Below are 23,824 nucleotides of genomic sequence, written 5' to 3'. Positions count from 1 at the left end.
TTACTCGATTGATTCAATAAGTCTGGTCCAATAATATTGACTAATCTGATCCGTGATAGTAGTGACTTAAACTTTATATTCAAGTCTATTGATCATCTGTAACAGAGACAACACTAAACGTCACTAATGCTCACGTATGGAGTTGTCATCGTAACACAATAAGTGTAACATCGCCTTAGAGTTGTTGCATGGTAATTGTGTCGAGTCGGATGCAAAAAATTCTAACAGAATCTTTGTATAAACAAATCTTCATTTTGTACCCAGATTTGATTGCTTACCCTTGAATTGTTATTTGCTACTTTAGCTAGCTCTGTGTGTTTTCTCTAAGTATTACAATGGCTTACCTAATGGATCATTAGTAACGAAAAATCAATCATGGTAATAAGATGTGATGGACTTATTGAAAACACATGAACTTGATACTATGTACTACATTAAATTTGTGATGGGTCATTCAATGTCTAGAATTTGATTCTGTTAGCTACAATCAACTCAAGCCGCCATTCCAGTTTTAGGCCATTTCTTGCTTTACTGTCAAATCCCTTTTACATGTAGCTTGATCCAAAAAGTAACTAATGACAAGATTAAGGTTGGCTTATGAACTAGAACATAATTCAAACCTAACCAGTTTAATTAAAAACCAATGGTTACCATTTTTCTTGATAAGAATCAAACCTTCTTTAGGCCAAATATAATGCTGGGAGTGCGAACCCATGTGTATGTAACAATGTCTTTGAGAGAGTTACTCTGGAATGAGAGTCAACCGAAACTTGACTATATTAGTTTCATCTAGCGAGAAACATAGTTTATTAATTTTGTTAATATCTGAATCCCGAATTCTCATTATCCCATGCACTCTTCTGCATCCTGTTTGATGAATGAACAGTCCACATTTCAGCTTTCTCCAATATGGGAATTATGCATTTTGGATAAATGAAATGGTCCTACTCTGATCTGTGAAGAGAATCCATCAATCCAACATGTTCCACCCCATCATTCACCACCAAATGAGACGCAAAGAGCTCAACAGACACACGGTTAGCTTTGCAAAGTTGTGAAACAGAAACTAAACTTTTGTGTAGCTGTGGAGCGTGCAGGACATTTTCTAGACTAAGGGCAGAAGAAGGGGTGGGAATTGTGGCATGACCAATGTGAGATATGTGTAAAGAGTTACCGTCACCCAAGCGTATTTGGTCCGGACCATTGTACTCGGAGAATGACCGCAAAGGAGCAGTAGTAGGAGTGATATTGGCAGTAGCCAGCACGGTTTGGCGTGCTCGGTCATCGGCTTGTAACTGACGTTCATGATCAATGAGAACATCGGCTAGTTCCGCTAAGCAAATAGGCTTCTGTCGGACGCAAACAGCGGAGAAGATTGAATGATATTCATCCCCGAGCTGCGTTAGAATGTACACGACAAGGTCTTCATCAGAGACCGGGGACTGCGCCAACGCGAGTGCATCAGCGATGGATCACATGTCATTCAAAAATACAGAAATCGACCGAGTACCTCTCGGATTTTGAGTGAGCTCGATTTTGAGGGAAAGTATACGAGCTCGGCTTTGAGACGCACTAGCGTAAGTAGTGGCTAGGCGTTGCCAAGCATCATAGGCTGTCGAAGCCGAAGACGCGAGAGGTCGAATCGAGTCAGAACAACTCTCTAAGAGTGCACTGACGATGACTTGGTCTTGACGGACCCAATGTAAATAATCTGGGTTTGTGGCTGTTTGAGCCGAACCAGAAAACTTAGGCGGTTCTTGGACAGAACCATCAACATAGCCATGGAGGTTGAGGCCAATGAGTGTAGAGTGAACCTGGCGCCTCCAGACTGGGAAATTCGTAGGTGTGAGTTTGATAGAGAAGTGTGTAGTAGCGTGAAGCTGGACGACTTCAGTGGTGGCCGGAGTAGTTTGGGTGGTGGACGCCATTGAATAGGCAGGAAGCAAGGGAAAAAAAAAATTCTTTCGTAGGAGATTTTAGGCTCTGGATACCATGTAAGGAAATGAACTAATATATATTGATGAAGAAGCTAACAAGTATAAATAGTATATACAGGAGAACAAGTAGCTAAGAAGTTGTAACCACTACTCTAATATACCTATTCTAAAGGAATATAATTTGAATAAGTATAAACAGAAAACATCAACCACATATATTCTTAACACAATGATGCCTCAAAGACACAACAGATCCAAGGGTCCCACCTTCCCAATCAGTAGTATTCGAACCCGCACACTATAGTTCTTAGCGAAGTAGGCTATCAACCTTACTTTAAATCCGCCAACCAACTGAAGTGTGTCACAAAGACACCAATGATGCCTCAAAGACACAACAGATCCAAGGGTCCCACACTCCCACCTTCCCGATCAATAGTTTCCAAACCAGCACACTATAGTTCTTAGCGAAACAGGCTATCAACCTTACTTTAAATCAGTCAACCAACTGAAGTGTGCCACACAGACACCAATGATGCCCCAAAGACACAACAGATCCAAGGGTCCCACCCTCCTGATCAGTAGTATTCGAACCCGCAAACTATAGTTCTTAGCGAAGCAGGCTATCAACCATACTTTAAATCAGTTAACTAACCGTGATCAAGGAAGTATTATGTGAGTAACAAGCTAATAGTTGTATGACTAGCATGCTAGATCATCCCTAATATCCAATAACTAAATGTAATGCAGCAATGTGAAAATTTTGCATGCAAGAATTTACAGGAGAATATATATATACTATCAACTTCAAACTTTCAAAGGTTATATTAGAAATGTTATAATATACTAGTGAAATTGGCTTTAAGGATATACATATAATACAACAGGTTGCAATATAATGTCACATATCAAACAATCATATATATATATATGATGAGCAAAAATTGGAATTTCCCATCCATTGAGCATTATTTGCCTTAACTACTGATCCAACACCATTCATTTGTTCACCTTTTTAAGGATTTGAAGAGCACCAGAGAAACATATTTGGATCGAAACCTGTGGGTTGAACTTAGTGCCACCATGGACTGTCCAGCGTGGCCTTTCTGGAAATAAAGATGGTTCAGAACTGCAGGCAATGGCTTCTGCTGCGTCTCCACACTATCCCGGGATAAAGATATCCGGTTTAGTGGCGTTTGTTGCAGGAGAGGAGGCAAATCAGGTAGCTTTTCGTTAAAATCGCCAGAACTAAAAGGTGCAGAATTGTAGCTTGATGCAGGGGAAGGTGGCGATTCGGGCAAACACATGTTGTTTACAACAACCTCAGGAACAACATCCTGTGAATTGAAGTTACATTAATCAATCACCATAAAACTTCTCTACTAAACTATGGTCATATTCCAACTTCCTATGCCATACATTTACAAGTTTTATGCATGTAACTAAAAGGGCAAAAAGGTGAACATCCAAAGAAAAAGTACACCTTCTGGTGCATGTTGTTCAATTAGGTTATAATGCACTTATGCACATGGGCCAAATTCTGTTAAAAGACTGAGAATTCAATCAATTTCTCATCAAGTGAACAATCTGGTCATTATTAAATCTAATTAGTTGATCACTTGCAATTGGATCCCTCAAACAAAAGCTTTAGACAAACGAGTTGTTATACCATGGACCAGGGTCCACCTTGCAAGGTGGACCCTGGTCCTAAACAATGTATAAATTGTGTATTTTTAGTATTAGAATTGTGAAGTTCTAGAATATAAATTGTGTTTCTAAATCAAAACACAAGGAATTTTGTGAATACAATACAGGGTCATCAATTACATATATGTTAACATTATGTGTTCGCAATATATAAATTGTGAACATATGGACCAGGTCCATAGAATTATTTGCCACAGATAACTGGGTGAACTAAAAATGGACTGAACAAACTTGAATTAAACTAACTAATTGATTTGATTAAATTTTTTAGTATGGTTAAGCCCATAATTGAAGGACATTGGCCCATTCTTAGAGTATAAGAGTAAGAAAAAGAGGTCCACAAGAAGGCAATACCTTCAAGTCCAACACATTGAAGACACGCCCCATATGATCACGGTCGTGTGGGAAATCTGGAGCATACCTCCATTCCCCATCAACAATGAATCTGAAATGGTAAATCCCAGATGGCAACATCTTCATCACAGTGAAATCCTTGTCTGTTCTTTGCAAGTAGTCTCTGGTTAGTTGGAGCATTTCATTTGTTAGATAAATTAGGCCATAAACCAAAGCCTTGACAAAGGACTAATGGACAACTTATAACCAACAAGAAGAGGCAAAGAGCTAAGGACAAAACACAAAAACTGATCTTACCTTGTTTGCCAGTCATCCCATGATCCCTCAACAGCAACCTCATTTCCACCCTGCCTCCATGTGATCATTGTCGGTATCCCATTCCCTAAACCCATTCCCATCTCTCCATACTCTTCTGCTGTGTTTTCATTGCTTTGGTTCTGTATCATTTCATCAGGACCTCATAAACATATATATCATTTCCACACAAATTAGAATGTGTACTAGTTTGCCTTTCATATGATCAGCAAGAACATTAAGAAATTATAAATTGTTTTCCTTTTCCATATATAAGATGATTAGTTTCACTTGGAAAATGATGTTTTTACAAATCAGGTATGTATTCAAGGCTTCAACTTTCTGCCAGCTTTTACTGCATTCATTGGTCCCCATCCAAGTTATGGGAGCCAAAAAAGTCCAAACTCTCTTCTTGTGTCTTCCTTCAGAGCACCAAAACACACCATCAACCCCACACAACACATGTACAATGTGGGAAAATATCATATCATATTCATCTCTTGGTAGCTACTCTTACCAGCCTACCATTTCTTTTTTTTTTTGGGAGAAATAAAAGATTATAAAAAGAAAAACTGGGGACAACCTCAGCTAAGTTGGTCAAGTTGTTAGTTTCACCCCAGTTGGAACGGCCTATAAAGCTTTTAGCTTGGTAACTACTACAAGGTTACAAATTTCACTCCCAGGAACAACCTATGGTTTGAACTGATGACTCTATTACAACGTAGTATCTACCTAAAGCCAATGCCCCCACTAAGGTTCGAACTTGTGAGTTGTGACCTCTTATTTGGGAGAATCACAGAGGTGCTATTGAGCTACAGGCAACAATACCACCACCCATCAGCTCCATCTTCACACACAATATTAATAGGCCAAAAGGGCATCTATAAACTTGAATTCCTCTGGATTTTCTAGGAAGTTCATCAAACATATAACAAAAGATGAAAACTACATCACCAAATCCCAGATTTTTCATTGACTCCAGTAAATAGATATCAACTGCAATTTCTCATCACCTATGGGTAATGGTTCAAATCCTCCAATGACTGCCCATAGATGAGGGTGCTTACCAAAAAACTGGGACTTTTAAATAATAAACACATAAATATATTACACATTATACTCAACTAGTTGACCAATCCAAAGAAGTTAATAGCTTTGTTTCATCTCGATATGAGTATATATCTATCTACATATATGCTATAGCTAGCTTTGTAAGGAGCTGACCTGTGGAGTGAAAATCAAAGGTGATTGATAAGCCCTGGGGGTATGAAGAGGGGAGTATTGAACCATGGAGCCTGGAGAGTGGACATACTCCATATACTCCTCTTCTTCCACATTCTTGGCCCCGGAGCTCTCAGCTTCGTCCCCATTCCTTTTCCCACTTACATTACCCATTATTACTGCACAAAAAAACACAAACTTTCTTGTTCAAGAACACCCAATTTCATATAAAGCAACCACTTTTATGATCTATGCTGACTGATAATGATAGAAGAAATCAAAACAGTAAAGGAAATATGCAAACCCCCCACTTCTGAAGCTCTGGGTTTTGTTCAAAACATGCCCATTCTTCTTCTTCTTTTCTCTATAGATCGCTTTAGGTGGGCATCTAGAAGAATAGAAGTGATCAAAGGGAAGGTAACATGATTTCTGCAGCTTTTGGATGATTGATGGAACTGTGTGTGTATTATAGTATAGCAGTGAAAGAAAGAAAGAAAGGGAGGAAGGTGGGTTTTATATAGTCCAATGAGTTTGGAGATACTTTGGCGAGGTAATGATGCCTTGTACTACAGACTACAGAGTGATTAAAAGGGAAAGTTGGAAAATAAAAAATTTCCCATTAGTTATTGTTTAGGAAAAGAGAAGAGATTTTGCTGATCAGATCAAGTTCATGCAGTAAGCTTTATACACATGGCGCCCATATGCTGCTTGCCCGGCCCGCTTTCTGTTTTCCTTGTTCGTTAGAAAATGTTTTCTTTAAATTTGAGAAAAATTAACTTTTTTTTTAGAAAAATTGACTTTTTCTTTATTTAATTCATGGAAAATATTTTTCTCAAGACTGTGGAAAACATTTTCTACGCCCCTCCTTGCTATTTTATTTTCCATGGCTAAAAAATCACAAAGATTCAAAGCAAACATCTCAATTATAACAATAAAAGAAATAGAAAAGTAATAAAATTGAAGGATTGATTGTTCACAAAGCCTTCTTATCTTCCTTCCCATCCTTGCTATGCTTAAGACCAAACATGAAGGACCTATTTACTAACTGAAAATTTTCTCTAGTTTTTTAAAAAATTAAAGAATTGGAGAACAAAAAAAAAAAAAAAACAGAAAAAATGTTTACTATCACAGTTTTTCATTTTGAAAACTGAAAATAATTTTTCAATTTTCTAAAAGAATGAACACTCTTAAAAATTATTTTCTAAATAGAAAACAAAATCATCTATCATCTATTTAGTTATATGTCACTAATAACCACATTACTATTATTACATTTATTATCATCTTCTTTTACTTATCACCATCATTATCTCTTTTCTACTTACTTTACTTATTTAAACATAACTTGTTTGCTTACACTTTAAAGTTAAGACATTATTCATATTATCAAAATTAAGAATTGAATTCTATACAATGTTAGATTTTGATTGAACTCAATAGATTATTAGTTCAAATATTTTTAATTATGTTATATTGTAATACAAGTTCAACCCGGATATCAAATATTGAAATCATATATATATAAATCTAATTGACACATTTTTTTGTACTTTTATTATGTTTATTGAGTACATGTTTTCATTATTTGTAGAGAATATAATACATCTTTAACAAGGGTTGGGAACATTCGAAGAGAAAAAATATTTAGTGCGATGGAACATATCGAAAGGTATAGGAAATCTTCCAAGGATCACTTAGTACGGTATTGAGCGTACTAGAAGATAGTTAGAACATAATAAATTGCATAATAATTTGTATAAATCGTATTGTACATCAACTACTAACATTGTTTACCATGAGGTGTTTAATAATGTATACTATTTTATTTGTAAATAATATTCAATAACAAGTTTTTTTTAAAAATATAATTGTAATTCATGTATTTATTTATTGTACTTCAATTACCTGTATCATAAATAACTTCAAATAATTTTAATAATTATTTATTCATTATAACATTACAATCAAAATTTTAATATTTAACAATGCACGGGACAATACTAGTGATGTGTAGCAAAAATAAGATGTGAGCTCGGGTGTGTTATGTCGTCCTCAGGGGATTGGGGGATATGGCACGCAATATGCAATCACAATAAACTAGGCACTAGCATAAGGAAATCAACAAGAAGCTAAGCAAACTACAAGTTTAAGGAAATGATAAGACTAACACATATACACAAAGATAAACACAAAAATAAAGAGATAGGACTCAAGCTAGGGAGCATTATCATCTAGATGCTTTAACAACCTAAGGGATTAGGGAGAACAAGTAACCAAGGAAACAAGCGGGAATGCACGTAGGTATCCTAGTCTACGAACCATTCTCATAATTAATAAACAAGGATTAGAACAAGGAATTGCCCACTTTCGTGGTGAATCAATTCCAAGTCCATCAAGCACACAAAGCATCTAAAGCCCCCAATTTCCCCTATTTTCGTAGGAAGAAATCGGGTCTATGCAAGGGGTGGCTTGGATTCATCACCCAACTCTCGTTGAGGCAAGGAATCCTCCAAAAACAAGCTAATGAATGTGTACATCAAACATTAACAAGATATAAATACAAAACCTTCACAAACACATGAACCCTAGGTTGGAGTTCTCCCCCCTTTTTGCAATAATCACAAATCAAGCATCAAGATAGATAACACAACCCTAACTCAAGTCCATAAACTAACTACTCATGATTAAATATCATAAAGAACACAAATGCACAAGCATTAAACATAAATCTTGCAAAAGAAAGAGATGAAAGAAAGAAAACTTCTCTAAAGAAATTGGATGGTGGAATCTTGAAATGTTGGAATCCAAGCTTCAAATCCAAGATTACAAGCTTCAAAAGTGTTAAGAAACATAAATCTAAGCCTAATCTAACCTAAAAATATGAAGGAGAATAAAAGAGAGTGTCTAGGGTTCTAACAAAAGTCAAAACCAAGTAGAAATGAGAGAAAACGGGGTTTAAAAGAGGCAGAGCAGGTTGGGATGGCCTCAGGGATGGGCGTACGCCAGGGGGTACGATTTTTGGTGCATTTCCAGTGAAAACTGGATCAGGGAGAAGAGATGCGTAATGGCATGCGTATGGGCGTACGGCAGGGCGTACGATGCTTCTGGAAATAGAATTCTGTGCACTTGTTTTGACTTCTAGGCTATTTTTCTCCTCTAAAACCATTTTATTTGCACTTGTGGTCTTCAACAAAGTTGTACCCCTTTAAGTTGGCTTTCCAATGATGCAAGAATCACTTCATTTGGACATTCCTAGACCGAGATATGGTCAGAAAATCGAACAGTGTCCGAAATGAGTGAAAATTACAATGTCTTGATCTTTTGCTCCTCTTTTGTTTTGGTTTGCCCAAATGACTAAGACCATTGAATACACCACTCTTAGACTCCCTTGGAAGTATTTTGTCCATCCTCTTAACTTCTCATTGGCTCCCATGGACTCCTAATGCATCCAAAATGCTCCATTTGACTCCAATGTCCACCAAAATGCCTGAAAATACTCATCTTTGTTTCCAAACAAAACTCCTTGCAAAATAATACAATTTAATCATAATCTCATGAAATTTGGAATGAACTATAGGCAAAATGACTTAGTGAAAGGGAGGAAAATATAGACAAACAAGCACTTATCAACTAGTAATGTAACAATTTTGGGTATCTCACATAATATAAAAACTAGTATTTGTCCCGTGCGATGCACGGAAAATATGTTATAAAAATATACCCTATATGAGGTTTATTCATATATAAAATTTTTGTTATTTAATAATTATTATGTGTGAATTCCTATGATAAAATTATGAACATAAATATATTTACAATTAAAATAATATTTAAGGTGGGTGATTACTACAAATCTTAAACTATATTAAAAATTTAGTACATAGTATTTAATATTACAAATTTTTAAGAACTTAGTAAACTACAATAGTAATTGAATTACAATTTTAGAGTCACCACGGATCAAAATTTTTAAACCTTTGAGATTTCAACTCTAGATGTAGCAACATACAATTGACCTTTAAAGACCAAACAATTATTTATAAATATAAATGTCTATTAATCATCATCACCATTTAAAAAAAATAATAATTGTAACAATAATTGCTCACCAAACCATATGACTATATTATAGTTAAGATTTCAATTATTTTTTTAGAGTTAAAAATGATTTTCAAGTGTTAACATTTACTTTGCTTATCTGGTTTGTCCTTCACTTTTGTGTTCTTTTTCCTTTGATATTTTATAAATAGTTTTCAGGAGTAATTTTTCCTTTGATATCTGGTTTGACATCATTTTTAATGCTATATTATTATTTTTGTTGCAAAATTCACTATTTCCATGTAATTATATGGGTAATGTATAAGATTTTGTTGTATTGCACTAAACATTTTCTTCACTTGTTTCCTGTTATATATCATATGTTTTTCACTCATATAAAAAGTGTTTGCTAAATTTGCTAAATCTTAACTATAATACCAACATGTAATTAATACCAACAATTAACCACTAATATCAACATTTAATTTTCACAGGAACATATGGAACTTGCTAAATCTTAACTATAATACCAATATGTAATTAATATCAACATTTAACCATTAATATCAATATTTAATTTTCACAAGACCATATTGCTTTATTATAATTAAGATATGAAGTGAATATGGTTCGCATGGCTACTACGAAAAAAAAATTAAAAACGTCTTGAGATGGATGAAATCTCGCATTCCTTACAGTAACTTCACATTTCCTTAAACAAAACAAATTAATATGATATTATCATATTCACAATCCTGATGTTAAATAGGAGGACATGTTACTATACATACGGCATTTTTTCATCATCTTTAAATATAATTGATATAATCACAAAACTTTCATTTCTTTTTAAAGGCACTGAAACGATCCCACATCGGCTCCACAAGATATTGTGGAGTGGTACTTAAGTTGGGGCCAAACTTTCACTCATGAGCTAGCTTTTGTGGTGGAGTTAGGGTCTTGGCTTGAGTATCGTATCATTTGGTACTCTTGTTGAGAGGCCGGAGTGTGGTGGGAAAGGGCTACCCGGTGCTTGATAAGGTTCAAAGGGAACTGAGAAGAGTTTAGAGTAGCCGCTGCGGATGTCGGCCCACAAGATATTGTGGAGTAGTACTTAAGTTGGGGCCAAACCTCCACTCATGAGAAGAGTCTAGAGTAGCCTTCGCGGATGTTGGCCCACAAGATATTGTGGAGTGGTACTTAAGTTGTAACCAAAGACGTATTGTCAGAATCCAAAGAGCATCCACACCAATAGTGTGTATTTTAAACTCCTGCAAGATATTGGTTTTTCAAACACCTAGCCGGACGCGTGCAGCGCATGCGCCGACTGGCACGTTATACCCTTTTTTTTTTTAGCGTTAGATCATAAGCTCTTTTTTTTTTTTTTTTTTTTCTTCTTCTCTTTCCCTCATCTCTCTTACTTGAATCATCAAAAATCGTGAAAAAACCAAACTGATGGTGATACTCTAAGTCATTTAAGTATAAGGCAAGGAGTTAGACCATGCACATAAGAGGAGAATGAGGAGAGCTTTCACGCATATTAAGGTTTTGCATTCTTGGTGGAGGAGAGAGAATCAGGTGAGAGAAAATGAGGAGAGCTTCTGCAAAGACCGAGTGCTTGGAACAGTGCTGGTCAGAGGAAGCTTGAAGAGCTGTGCGTGTTGAGCGCACAACTGAAGCCACATGCGCCCGTCGACGTGTCAGGCATGTCTGACTGTTTCTTTTATTATTATTATTATTAATTTTAAAATATGTTTTACTTTAATTTTTTTTTTCTCACCTCTCACATTTTTTTTCCTAATCACTCTTACAATAACCCCTTAATAATCCCAACTGATATTGATGCCCTTAGCAATAGGCTTCTTATAGTTGCTGAACAAGAATCTACTACTTGATCAATCTCATTCGGTGAGATATAAATATTAATACAGTATATAAAGAATGAGAAATTATAAAATTTTTCTAAAGTCTTTAACTGATCGAACTTGGTCCTCAAAATCTCAAATCATCCCATCAATATTGCACACTCAAATACAATGCATATGGTCAATTAATTCTTTGGATTTGGGGACAAAATATTTAACACTGCTAAATATAGTACTCCGTATCAAAATTGAAATTTCCTTTTGACCATAATGTCACATCGGGAGTCACAAGTGCATTGAGTTTTCTTTTTTACTTCAAATGATAAATATAGATTATATATTTTAATTACAATTCTACACATTGATATTAATCTCAACAAATATTACATAGACTCTCATTTCTTATTTAAATTTTTACTCCCTCTCATAAATTCTTGATGTAAACACTTTTATTGAACTCACATGATAAAATATTCAATCCTTGTTTGTCATATTATGAAATAAAAGTGAAAGAGTAAAATTTGAAAGTAAAGGTAATAAAACTCATTAATCAATATAAATAATAATTAACTCTACAAAGTAACATCATATCATATTTTTAAATAAATGAGAACAAAATTGACCATATTTCATCTCTAATATTCTGAAAGTATTTTTAATATACTGTAAATTTATTTTTAAATAATGTATTGAAAATAATTTTTTTTTACACTAAAAATAAACTTTTAAAATGAATATTTAGTATATTAAAAATAAATCTACATGTAAATGGTACTGTCTAAAGTCCAAGTCCAAACCACAATGTGAATCATGGTCTAAAGTATAATGATTGCTTTTATATTATGAGTTGGCAGAATATGTTTTGCTCTAGACTCCTACAAATGAGATCCTATTTTAGTGACAATAATTTATTTACATGTAAATCATGGAATTCCAGGCTAAATTGTAAAGTTAATTAAGATGAATGACGTCATTTAATCAATAATTAAGTCAATTACTTTAAACTAAAGAGACTTTTAAATTAAATTTATATTAGGTTCCATCCATCATTGGGTACAATATGTGACATGAGAAATGACATTAGATGCGTTACACATGCATATATTTTATTTGAGAAATTAACATAATTAAAATAGGCCTGAAGATTATTCATTACATTTGTATTTCACTTTTATATTTGATAAAATATTAGATATCAGAATAGCTTAATAAGTACAATAATCAAAAAAAATATTTCTTAATAGTTTAATGGAACGATCCAATGAACAGCTTGAATCCAGAATCCCAAACCTATTATGCATATATTATTCAAGACTTATTTAACATACGTACTCTAGTACCTAAAGTAAATAACTAAATATAGCAAGTAAGCAACCCCGCGCCCACACGCCACACACATATATAGGCGCATTCAAGTGAAAACTGTTACCCAAAATAAAAATAAGAATTAATTTGATTTGTCCATCTAAAAAAATCAAGTAAGCAACCCCTTGACCCCTCCCCCCCCCGCGCGCGCGCGCACACACACACACACACACACACACACACACACACACACACACACACATATATATATATATATATATATATATATATATATATATAGGCGTATTCAAGTGAAAACTGTGTTAAAAGTGCAAGTAAAATCACTTTTCAATACAACCATTTACACTATATAGTGCAAGTAATTTACCTTTCACATTGGTGCAACTAATGATAACTTTTGATGCAACTAATGATAATGTTAGGTGCAATTAATATTGTTGCTCAGTATACATTATATTGTTGCACTATATATAAAGTTGTTATGCGCACTTTTAATACATTTTATTTGCATTATTGTTGCACTCTATAAAATTGTTATTTGCATTTTTAATGCAATATGCTTTCACTTCAAAGTTCGAATTATTTTTTAAAAATGTGACTACATTTTTTAAAAATTGCTTTTTATATGTTTGATCTTTCTAGATGGACAGTTGTGATTTGTTCATAATTCTCTCCTACTTGCTCGTTCTCATTTGATCCGTTTCCAATTTCCTAAGTTAGGGGGGCCTACCGCCTACCTTCTTGACTAGGGTTTCGACCTCTTAGAACGTCTATTCAGTTGTCGCTTTAGCCCAAGTCACATTAGAGCTGACACATGTTGTGACCAACTTGACCGAGCATTGCTCGGGTGCCATGTCAAATGTGTTTGCAAGATCTTAGTATGTTCTCCCCTCTTTAGCGCAATAAAAGCCAAGTTCCGCCTCCAAAGGACTTGTTAGGTAGAGGTTGGTAAAGGGCCAAGTCCAACACCCTAACTCTAAAAAATGTGGCTGTATAAGAAAATAAAGTTACGTTTTTGCTACCAATTATAACTTTTGATGAAGTGATAAACGCTTGATTCTTGCAAATGTTATATGAGTCGAGTTATGGGTTTGAGTTCCAATAAGAGTAAAAACTGTGAGTGAAGGCCTTTTTACTTATAAAATCACATATAATTTTTTAACAACTTTATAACAATGAGTTAAATCAATTGATATGTTTCTCTAATTAGAACTACTAAAAATTAATTAATATGTTATACAAAGAATTTATATGGGAAATTACTAGAGTAAAAGAGCAAACAAGATCCCTAATCTCCCTTAGGGGTGTGTTTGGTAGACATCAAATTATGAAACATATTAACCGGGATGGTGTGGTTGAATGGACGGGATCCATTCATCCTTAATCAAAGGTCAAGAGTTTGAGCATTGACTTTGGGACTCAAGCAGTCTTAAATCTTCAAGCCATGTGTCCCACCTAAAAAAAATGCCTATAACTCATCGAAGAGATTAGTCACTGTGTCCGACGGTAGAAACTCTGGGTATACCAAAAAAAAATAAAATTAGGAAACAATTACGTTTGGATCTCTATGTCCAAATTAAAGCAGTCGACATAATAAATGAAATTAGCCAATATATAATTTTTAAGACAAAAGTTAAAAGATGTTAGTGGAAAGGAATTGAATTCCTTCACGTCTTTCAATTTGTCAAGTGAAATATTTTGTGTTAAAAGTGACACTGCTAAACAGCATTATTAAAAAAAGTCAAATGATGAGGTTGGTAGTTGGTATTCTGTCATTAGTTAACATGGGAGAGTTTCAATCGATGTACAATTATCTAGTCCAATTTTTTTTTTTTTTTTTGGGCAGTGAAAAATTCACAACATACACTAGATAAATTTTGCTCATATATGATAATTCACAAACTATACAAAAAAATAAATCACATTAAAAAATTCAGTGCAACGAACACAACAAAGAGACAAGAGTCAAAATCATAACCTTTTGGTACAAAAATCATGTTATTCTTTCCTTGATAACTATGTTTTTATGTTTCTTCCCTCAAAAAGTTGAATCCTCAATCCCGGCCCGACAGAACATTTAGGAGAATGTAAATCACGATAACTCAATGGTTCAGTGGACAGGGCCAAATGCCGGTGCGCACAAGGAATCTATCCTACACTGTCGACGCCAATGAGCTAAGCCCGTATGGGCACAAGAAATCTGCCCACTTTGAGCATAGTTCCTACACTGTCGCTGCTGAGATTCGAATCTTAATCTATTCTCTCAAATACTATTCACTGAACTAATGAGCTAAGCCCGTATGGGCATGTTTTTATGTTTCTATATCTACGCCAATGGCTTTTCAATTATAAGATTTTAATTTTCTAGACAAGTGCAAAGTTTCAAGTTAGCCTTGGTCCTCCAAAGATGAAACATCTCAAAAAGATAAATATTATATGAATAATAAATTTTGAATTAAATATTGCATTGTTTAGTATGATTTTAATGATTTTAAAATATGAATTGATGAGAAATGTAATTTGACCGGTATATTGTTACCCCAAACTATGGACCGGTAATTTGAGGGTCTCATGCAACAATTTATGTTAAAGAGTCAACATGTATGTTGGTAATAGTGGTTTAAATATGAGCAAAATTTAAGGCAAAACTAAAAATTGGATAAAAAGAATTATAATAGCGTTTTGAAAGCAGTGCTCAAAGTGAGTGTAATATAATTCTTATAATTGAAAGTCACTTATATTTTTGTGTGATTTACACATTATTACAGAAGTTTAAGTTTACTTAATGCATACCCTTGTTATTAAGAAGAATCACAATAACAATTTTATTGTAAAATTTTACCTATTTTAAGAATTAAAAGTTACAGAGTATTAAGTAATGTCATTTTATTGCTAGAAACATTGGGAACATATCTGTTCGCTATATCAATAGGTCAGCGAATCAAGTGGTTCATGTGTTAGCACAGACGTCTAATTCTTTGTCTATTCTTGGGTCGTGTGTCTTTGTGCCTCCTACTTGTATTTCGTCTATGGTTGATTATTAATGCATTTCTCCTTTCCTTTAAAAAAAGAATTAAAAGTACAATAAATAAAGAATTAAAGGTACAATAAAACCTTAATTTTGGATTTTAATTGCGTTTTGTCTCCATTTTCATTTTATGGGCCTGATCCAACAGGCTTCGTTTAAAGTAGTCCCACCGGGCTAGTGTTGATAACTTTTTATACGGCCCAGCGGCATAAATAGAGTGAGAAGCACTCGTAGGGCAAATTATACTGTGGACTGCGGTCCACGATGCATTGTGGTACAAGCATCAAAATGGTGTCGTTTCTTTTATAGCACGTTTGGTTCACGGAATGAATTTTGAGGTAATAGGAATGCTATTCCATAAGGAATGGAATAGGCAAGGAATAGAATAGGAATTATATTCTATTGTTTGGTTCGCGGAAGGAATAGACTTTAGGAATTATATTACAGTGTTTGGTTGATTTAAGGAATAGAAATGAAATATGTTTTAAAAGACATAAATACTCTTATAAAAATATGTGATAGTGGCGATGGTGATGGTGGTGGTGGTGGTGGCGGCGGTGGTTGTGGCGATGGTGGTGGTGGTGGTGGTGGCGACGGCGGTGGTGGTGGCGATGGTGGTGGTGATGGTGGTGGCGACGGTGGTGGTGGTGGTGCTGGGGTGGTAGTGGTGGTGGTGGCGGTGGCAGTGGTGAGAGCGACGGTGGTGGTGGTGACGGTGATGGTTGTAGCAGTGGTGGTGGGGGCGGCGATGGTGGTGGCGGTGGTGCTGCTGGGTGGTGGTTTTGGTGGCGGTGGCGGAGGCGGTGGTGATGGTGGTAGTGGTGGTGGTGGCAGTGGAAGTGGTGGGGGCGGCGACAGTTGTGGCGATGGTGGTGGTAGTGGCGGCTGCGGCGATAGTGGTGGTGGTGGTGGTGGCGGCAGCGGCGTGATGGTGGTGGCGGCGACGACGGTGGTGAAATAGGATAAATTTATATATAGGATAAAAAAATTAGGTTAAAGAAAGGGGTAAAAAAGAAAATAGATTATAAAATCTATTCTTGAGCGTTCAGTAATAGGCTAATACCAGGAGGGCCTAGTAATAGCTATTACCTTATTTGAGGTAATAGGCTATTACCAGGAATATTATTCTTGGCAATAGAAATGGTTACCAAACAAAGGAATATGCCTATTACTGGGAATGCTATGCCATTCCCGACCTATTCCGTGAACCAAACGGGCCATTAATGAAAAAAATGTCATCTGTTCCGCACCATTTTGCAAAAAGTAACTCTATTTGTATACACTGCAGTTTCATTTCTACACAACTACAGTTTCTTTGACAACGCAAAAAGTAACTCTATTTGACATCAAAATGGTGTCGTTTCTTTATATGCACTGCAGTTTCATTTCAACACAACTACAGTTTCATTTCGATATAACTACAGTTTTATTCGACATTATACACTCCACTATGTGAAATTGTGATTCAGTTTTATTTTATATACACTATAGTTTCATTAGAACACAACTACATTATCATTTCGATAAAACTACAGTTTCATTGGACAATATACACTCAAATATGTGAAACTGTTATTCGGTTTCATTTTATATACACTGCAGTTTCATTTCAACACAACTACAGTTTCATTCGACATTATACACACAAATATGTGAAACTGTTATTCAATTTCACTTTATATACGCTATAGTTTCATTACAATACCACTACAGTATCATTTCGATATAACTACAGTTTCACTAGACAATATACACCCAAATATGTGAAATGGTTATTCAGTTTCATTTTGAATACACTGCAGTTTCATTTTAACACAACTACAGTTTCATTTTAATTCAATTACAGTTTCATTTGATAATATAAAAATAGTATGTGAATTAGTTTCAGTTTAGATACACTGTAGTTTTATTTTGTAATTAACACACTAAAAATATGCGCTCCGTTAAGCTGTAATAGCTATCGTTTCTTTACATAAAAGTTGTTTTTGTCTGTCTAAAGTTGAGGCGGAAGAAAGAGAAAGTAAGGCTCCGTTTGGAAAGTTGAAAAATGACTTCTGGAAAATGAGTCATTTTCCTGAAAACATTTTCCTTTTCGGTGTTTGGCTACCCAACATAAAACTGTCATTGTGTGTTTGGTTCATTTTCCAGAAAATGAGCATGAAAATTGAAAGAATTGAATACTTCAAAATTTTAATTGTTTTATATTTTTGATAAAATTCTTATGGGAATAGCACTCATAAGCCTTGTGGATAATTTTGAATGTGTGTGTGTGTGTATTACATAATTACATATATATATATATATATATATATATATATATATATATATAGGGAAGGGGTCAGGTGCATTTGTGGCTTTCCGTGCGCTTGTGCGATAGATTAATGTGCGTGAGTCGCGTGCTTAATGTGCCTGAGATTTGTAATTAATGTGCGTGAAGTTTGTGCTTAATGTGCGTGACTTAGTTCAGAATTACGAGCTCAGAATGAAGCAGAACAAAAAGAGAAGGTGGGTGAAGCTTTTCTGATTGTGTGTGAATGGATGGATATATGTAAACGCACATATGACTGTTCTGATTTTATGTTAAAAACAAGACAAAATCCATTTCTCCATAACTTCGAAACAAAAAACAAGAAGAAAATACAGCAGTGGATGCGCATAATTTTCACAACAGTGGATGAAGAACACACTCACGCACATTAAGCACACAACTCACGCATCTTAGGCACAAGACTCACACACCTTAAGTACAAAACTCATGCACATTAACATTACACATCCATGCACATTAAGTACAAATCTCAGGCACATTAAGCACAATACTCACGCACATTGAGTACAAACCTCACGCACATTAATCAACCGCACAACCGCACGAGAAGCATTCAACCGCATGAGAACCTTACACTATCTACAGTTATATATATATATATATATATATATATATATATATATATATATATATATATATATATATATATATATATATATATATATATAGGGGTGATCACATGTGGCCATGTTGTTAGGTGTGGTCATATGGTCAATTATAGGCCATTAGATTAGATAGATTCAATGAATCATATTAATCAAGATTCTTCTAGTATTTTCGCGCACATTCTCCTACCCAACGAACTGTAAGGGTAAACTCGTCATAAAACACCGGAATAGGAAAAATCACATTGTTGTGTGTTTTATTACATTATTGGTGCATGTTGTCAACACTGTTGGTGTATTCTGGAACCCTGCCACTATAAATTACCACTGTAATTACCATAATACGGGAATACACGGTAGACACTTAAATTTTGATAAATATTGATTATTTATCAATATTAGTATATTTGAATATATTTGAAATATTTTGGATAATATTGATATTATCTAATTTGTTAATTAGATAATATCAAAAGAGTTTGAGCTTATCAAAACTCTCTATCCTACATCTATAAATAGGGCATTTCATTCTATGTAATCACAAATCCTAGGAAGAATCATGTAAACATCTAGAAATATATATTATTCAGAGATCACAATGAAAATGTGATCCTGAAAGTAAAAGCCCCTCCTCCAATCCAATCATGCATGTTGATCCAAACCTTCATTGAAGATCAAGCCATTTGAACCCGGATGCCCTTCAAGAAGAACAAACTATATATACAAGCCCTTCTTTGAAGATCAAGCCACTTGAAACCCGGAGGCCCTTCAATGGTGGAGTGTTCAAGGCATCCAATTGAAGAATCAGAGGACATCCCATAGACTTGTACTCACACCGCATTGATACTTGATATGTAACCCAGAATTTTGAATATTACTAAATTTTATTCAATTTTCTTTGTTCACAAATTGGCACGCCCAGTGGGACAGCTCTGCCTCTCAACTCTTCATAGGCACTTTCAACCGGTATGGGGGCAAACCCCATATGAAATTTGAAATGGAGGAGGCTAAATGATACTCCTTGGCACGAGTTAAAACGGCCTCATATCTTTCAAGGCTCCTTGGCACGAGTTGAAACGGCCTTATATCTTTAAGTTGTAGTGTCGAGACTTTCTTGCACTACATACTTTCAAGTGTTATATGCTCTCAAGTGGTGTACAAGCAAGTCTCGAGGGGGCATTTGTAGACACTTAAATTTTGATAAATATTGATTATTTATCAATATTAGTATATTTGAATATATTTGAAATATTTTGGATAATATTGATATTATCTAATTTGTTAATTAGATAATATCAAAAGAGTTTGAGCTTATCAAAACTCTCTATCCTACAGCTATAAATAGGGCCTTTCATTCTATGTAATCACAAATCCTAGGAAGAATCATGTAAACATCTAGAAATATATATTATTCAGAGATCACAATGAAAATGGGATCCTGAAAGTAAAAGCCCCTCCTCCAATCCAATCATGCATGTTGATCCACTCCTCCAATCCAATCATGCATGTTGATCCAAACCTTCATTGAAGATCAAGCCATTTGAACCCGGAGGCCCTTCAAGAAGAACAAGCTATATATACAAGCCCTTCTTTGAAGATCAAGCCACTTGAAACCCGGAGGCCCTTCAATGGTGGAGTGTTCAAGGCATCCAATTGAAGAATCAGAGGACATCCCAGAGACTTGTACTCACACCGCATTGATACTTGATATGTAACCCAGAATTTTGAATATTACTAAATTTTATTCAATTTTCTTTGTTCACATACACCATTGGTGTGTTTCACTGTGGTGTGTTTTATTACACTATTGGTGCATGTTGTCAACACTGTTGGTGTATTATGTAACCCGCCCGCTATAAATGGTCATTGTAATTACCATAACACCCCCACTTACCAAAACGCGCAAAAATCCTCAGAATTACCACTGCCGTTAGATTAAACTGATTCAACGACACAAATACGACCATACTGCCACACCTAATGACATGACCACATATGAGCGCTCTTTTATATATATATATATATATATATATATATATATATATATATATATATATATATATATATATATCATAAGTTAGGCATATATAGTATATAGTAATGTATACACTATACCAATAGTGTATTGAAAAATGACTTACCTCCCCCCCCCTCCCCCCCCCCCCAAAAAAAAGTCATTTTTCTTCAAAACATACCTATTTTCCTTTGACTAAGACATCATTTTTCATTGACCTTATTTTCTCCCCTCTTGCCAAACACTGAAAACTCGGAAAATATTTTTCGAAAGTCATTTTCCGAATTTTCAAAGGCACCCTAAAATGCATTTGTAGGAAATTGGTTTTTCCTTTCACTTCTGCCACAAAAAAAAAAAAAAAAAAACAAAAAACAAAAAAACAAAAAACAAAAAACAAAAAAACAAAAAAAAAACAAAAAAAAAAACAAAACAAAACAAAAAAAAAAGATAAACAAAAAAAAACAAAAAACAAAAAAAAACAAAAAAAAACAACAAATAACAAATAACAAATGCTGGTGCGCATTAATAATAATAATAATAATAATAATAATAATAATAATAATAATAATTATTATTATTATTATTATTATTATTATTATTTAACTATATTTTTTCTTAAGAGACCCTGGTATTAGGTTATTTTTTTTTATGTTTATACTATACTGCGTGTGTAGTAGTAGTAGTATAAGAAAAAATAAATAAATAAATAATATATTTTGTTATTATTATATTAATTAATATATAAAGGGTAATTTTATCTTTTGAATGTTATTACATTTCTATTTCATTTCTAACCAAATGTAATAAAATAACAAAAAAAATTCAATACACTGATTATGAATTTTTCTAATAATTCAAAAAAAATAAACATTCTTTAGCGCACTACAGCGTACCACCCATTCCAAATTCCGAAACAGGTCGGTAGAGCGATCATAATCTTAATTATTGATTTCTTCGAGACGTAAAGAATTAAACTTACTCGTAATTGACCCCATCCCATATGGTTTAACTAATAATTAACATTGAATTTGGAGATTTTAAGGTCTTAGAAGTTGTTAATTGTACTGCGGATGTTGTGCAAATGCATCACCACTTCATGTGAACCTGCCTTCTTAGATTAGCGACAGCTGGCGCTATTTTCACCCAAAAAGAAAAATGTTTAGATGTTTTTACTTTTTACTAACCGAGGGCTAACATGTAATTTTAAAAGAAATAACAAAAATTTAGAAGATTAAAATTGTGAAAATCAAATAATATAGTGTGGTAAAATTAAAAGAGTATGACTAAGTGATTTTAATATGTGACAATATCATATATAATAGTCGATAACTAAAAGTAAAAAATTTGCACATTATCCTCTAATATTATTATTCTGTAATTTTCTTAATTATTTATTATTAACCTACATTAATAAGTCCTAAAAAATTAAATTCGTGATGAGTCAGGTTGAATTTGAGTTTTATGTGCAAAACTCACCTAAACCCCCATTGGACCCACCATGTGTGTGGGTGTGTAAGTACTAATACGTAGTTAATTATAATTTCTTTTAATAACTTTTGCTAACTTTTTGCTATTTTTATTTATAAACTAATAAGTTTATTTTAAAAATTAATACTTTAGTTATTATATTTAAATCTTTCTATTATTTTATGTTTTAATACAACTAGTGAATTTTATTATTTTATTATGTGTAAGTAATTTAAATATTACTTAAATTCTTTTATAAAATAAAAAGTGAAGTGAACACCCGCACCTGGTGGGGTGAGGGGTGGATTTTGACGAAATTAACCTGATACGGGTCGAGAGTGAGAGTGAATGGGGTGACACATACTTATTCCATGTGGTACAAGAAATATTTAAAGAAAAATATTAAGATCCTAATAAAGTATGACTTCCACTACTTGGCTTGCATTGAGGGAGTGAAATGGATAGAAAAATTGAAAAATAAAAGAAAAATGATTATTACCCTACATTTTCACTCATAGCATCCTTCTCGATTATACTAAGTTAAAATGATACAGTAAACTAAAATTATTGAATAGTCAAAATATTTTTATTAGTAAAAAGTATTTCTAACTCAGAGAAGTAGAAAAAATATCATAAAAAATGAACGATAGTCTTGTTCAAATGTAAATACACATTAAACTGCTATATTTATTTTCATTTTCTAAAATTAAATAAAAATACAAGGTTAATTATCCAGTTATGATTTCATTCAAGTGCTAACTTAAATATAAATTTAATTTCATTTTAAATTGAGGGTGGAGATATAATAGATTATTAGTGTAATTATGAATAATGATTAATAGGCCACATGCATGATAAAAGCAATCATATCATCAAAGGGGAAACCTTGTGCTAACTCCTTTTGGTAAAAAAAAAAAAAATTGTTTATACAATAATGTCTTAGGCACAAGTAAATTATATTGATATAAATAAATAATTCAAAATAAATGCAAGGGATTCAATATAATAATAACTAAGAGAAGATGTGATGAATGTAATAAGTAGATAAAGGCAAGAGTGAGTTAAGGGGTGGCGGTAAGAGTATATAAATAAAAGTTTGCGTATAATGAAAATGACAATTATAAATATAATTATGTGTGTTTTTGTATTTTGAAAGTTTGGAGAACACACCAACAAAAAAATAAAATAAAATAAAAAAAAATAATAAAAAAAAAGGTATTTGAAAACTTTTTTTTAAAAAAAAAAAAAAAAAGAAGATTATGTAAGTAAGCATGTTTCTTTTTTTTCTTTTTTAATAAAAGTAAGCATGTTTCTTGTTTTTTTTCTTCAATTTGTATAAAATTAATTCTATAATTAGTAAAAGACTAAAAGGGTTATTAGAATTTCTCAAGTTATTAAAAACGTTGTCAAATATTTTTTTTTTTTTTTAAAGGACAGGATATTCAGCAAGAAAAACAAAGAAAGGAATTGTAGTAGGCTAGTAGCAGTTAAAAAAACAGTCCATATCTATTATAGATTTATAGGTAAGAAAAGTTGTAAAATCCATTCTTTAATAAATAAATTATATATATATATATATATATATATATATATATATATATATATATTGAATGCTACTAACTCTATTATAATGTAGTATCTG

General features: G+C 33.5%; 2 protein-coding genes across 3 annotated transcripts; both read right to left on the bottom strand.

Annotated features, from left to right (window-relative positions):
• Window positions 1-944: 944 nt before the first annotated feature.
• LOC109192271 lies at window positions 945-1,928 on the bottom strand. The gene is made up of 2 exons (XM_019342845.1): window positions 1,494-1,928; window positions 945-1,442 (listed from the first exon to the last, which is right to left on the bottom strand). Exons 1-2 carry the CDS (start codon window positions 1,926-1,928, stop codon window positions 945-947), a joined length of 933 nt encoding a protein of 310 aa, XP_019198390.1.
• Window positions 1,929-2,740: 812 nt separating this feature from the next.
• LOC109192244 (SNF1-related protein kinase regulatory subunit beta-2-like) lies at window positions 2,741-5,907 on the bottom strand. 2 transcript variants are annotated; one of them, XM_019342815.1, is made up of 5 exons: window positions 5,822-5,907; window positions 5,511-5,689; window positions 4,293-4,450; window positions 3,996-4,158; window positions 2,741-3,271 (listed from the first exon to the last, which is right to left on the bottom strand). In XM_019342815.1, exons 2-5 carry the CDS (start codon window positions 5,682-5,684, stop codon window positions 2,942-2,944), a joined length of 825 nt encoding a protein of 274 aa, XP_019198360.1. In that variant the 5' UTR covers window positions 5,685-5,689; window positions 5,822-5,907; the 3' UTR covers window positions 2,741-2,941. The 2 variants fall into 2 exon arrangements, with proteins under 2 accessions (XP_019198360.1, XP_019198361.1); XM_019342816.1 differs by having other exon boundaries at window positions 4,293-4,432; window positions 5,514-5,689.
• Between the last annotated feature and the right edge of the window lie 17,917 nt (window positions 5,908-23,824).

This window comes from Ipomoea nil, unplaced genomic scaffold, assembly GCF_001879475.1.
Source record: "Ipomoea nil cultivar Tokyo-kokei standard unplaced genomic scaffold, Asagao_1.1 scaffold1770, whole genome shotgun sequence".
Lineage (NCBI taxonomy): Eukaryota > Viridiplantae > Streptophyta > Magnoliopsida > Solanales > Convolvulaceae > Ipomoea > Ipomoea nil.
The sequence above is the reverse complement of the archived record's forward strand: the minus strand, read 5'-3'. Positions and strand labels throughout refer to the sequence as shown.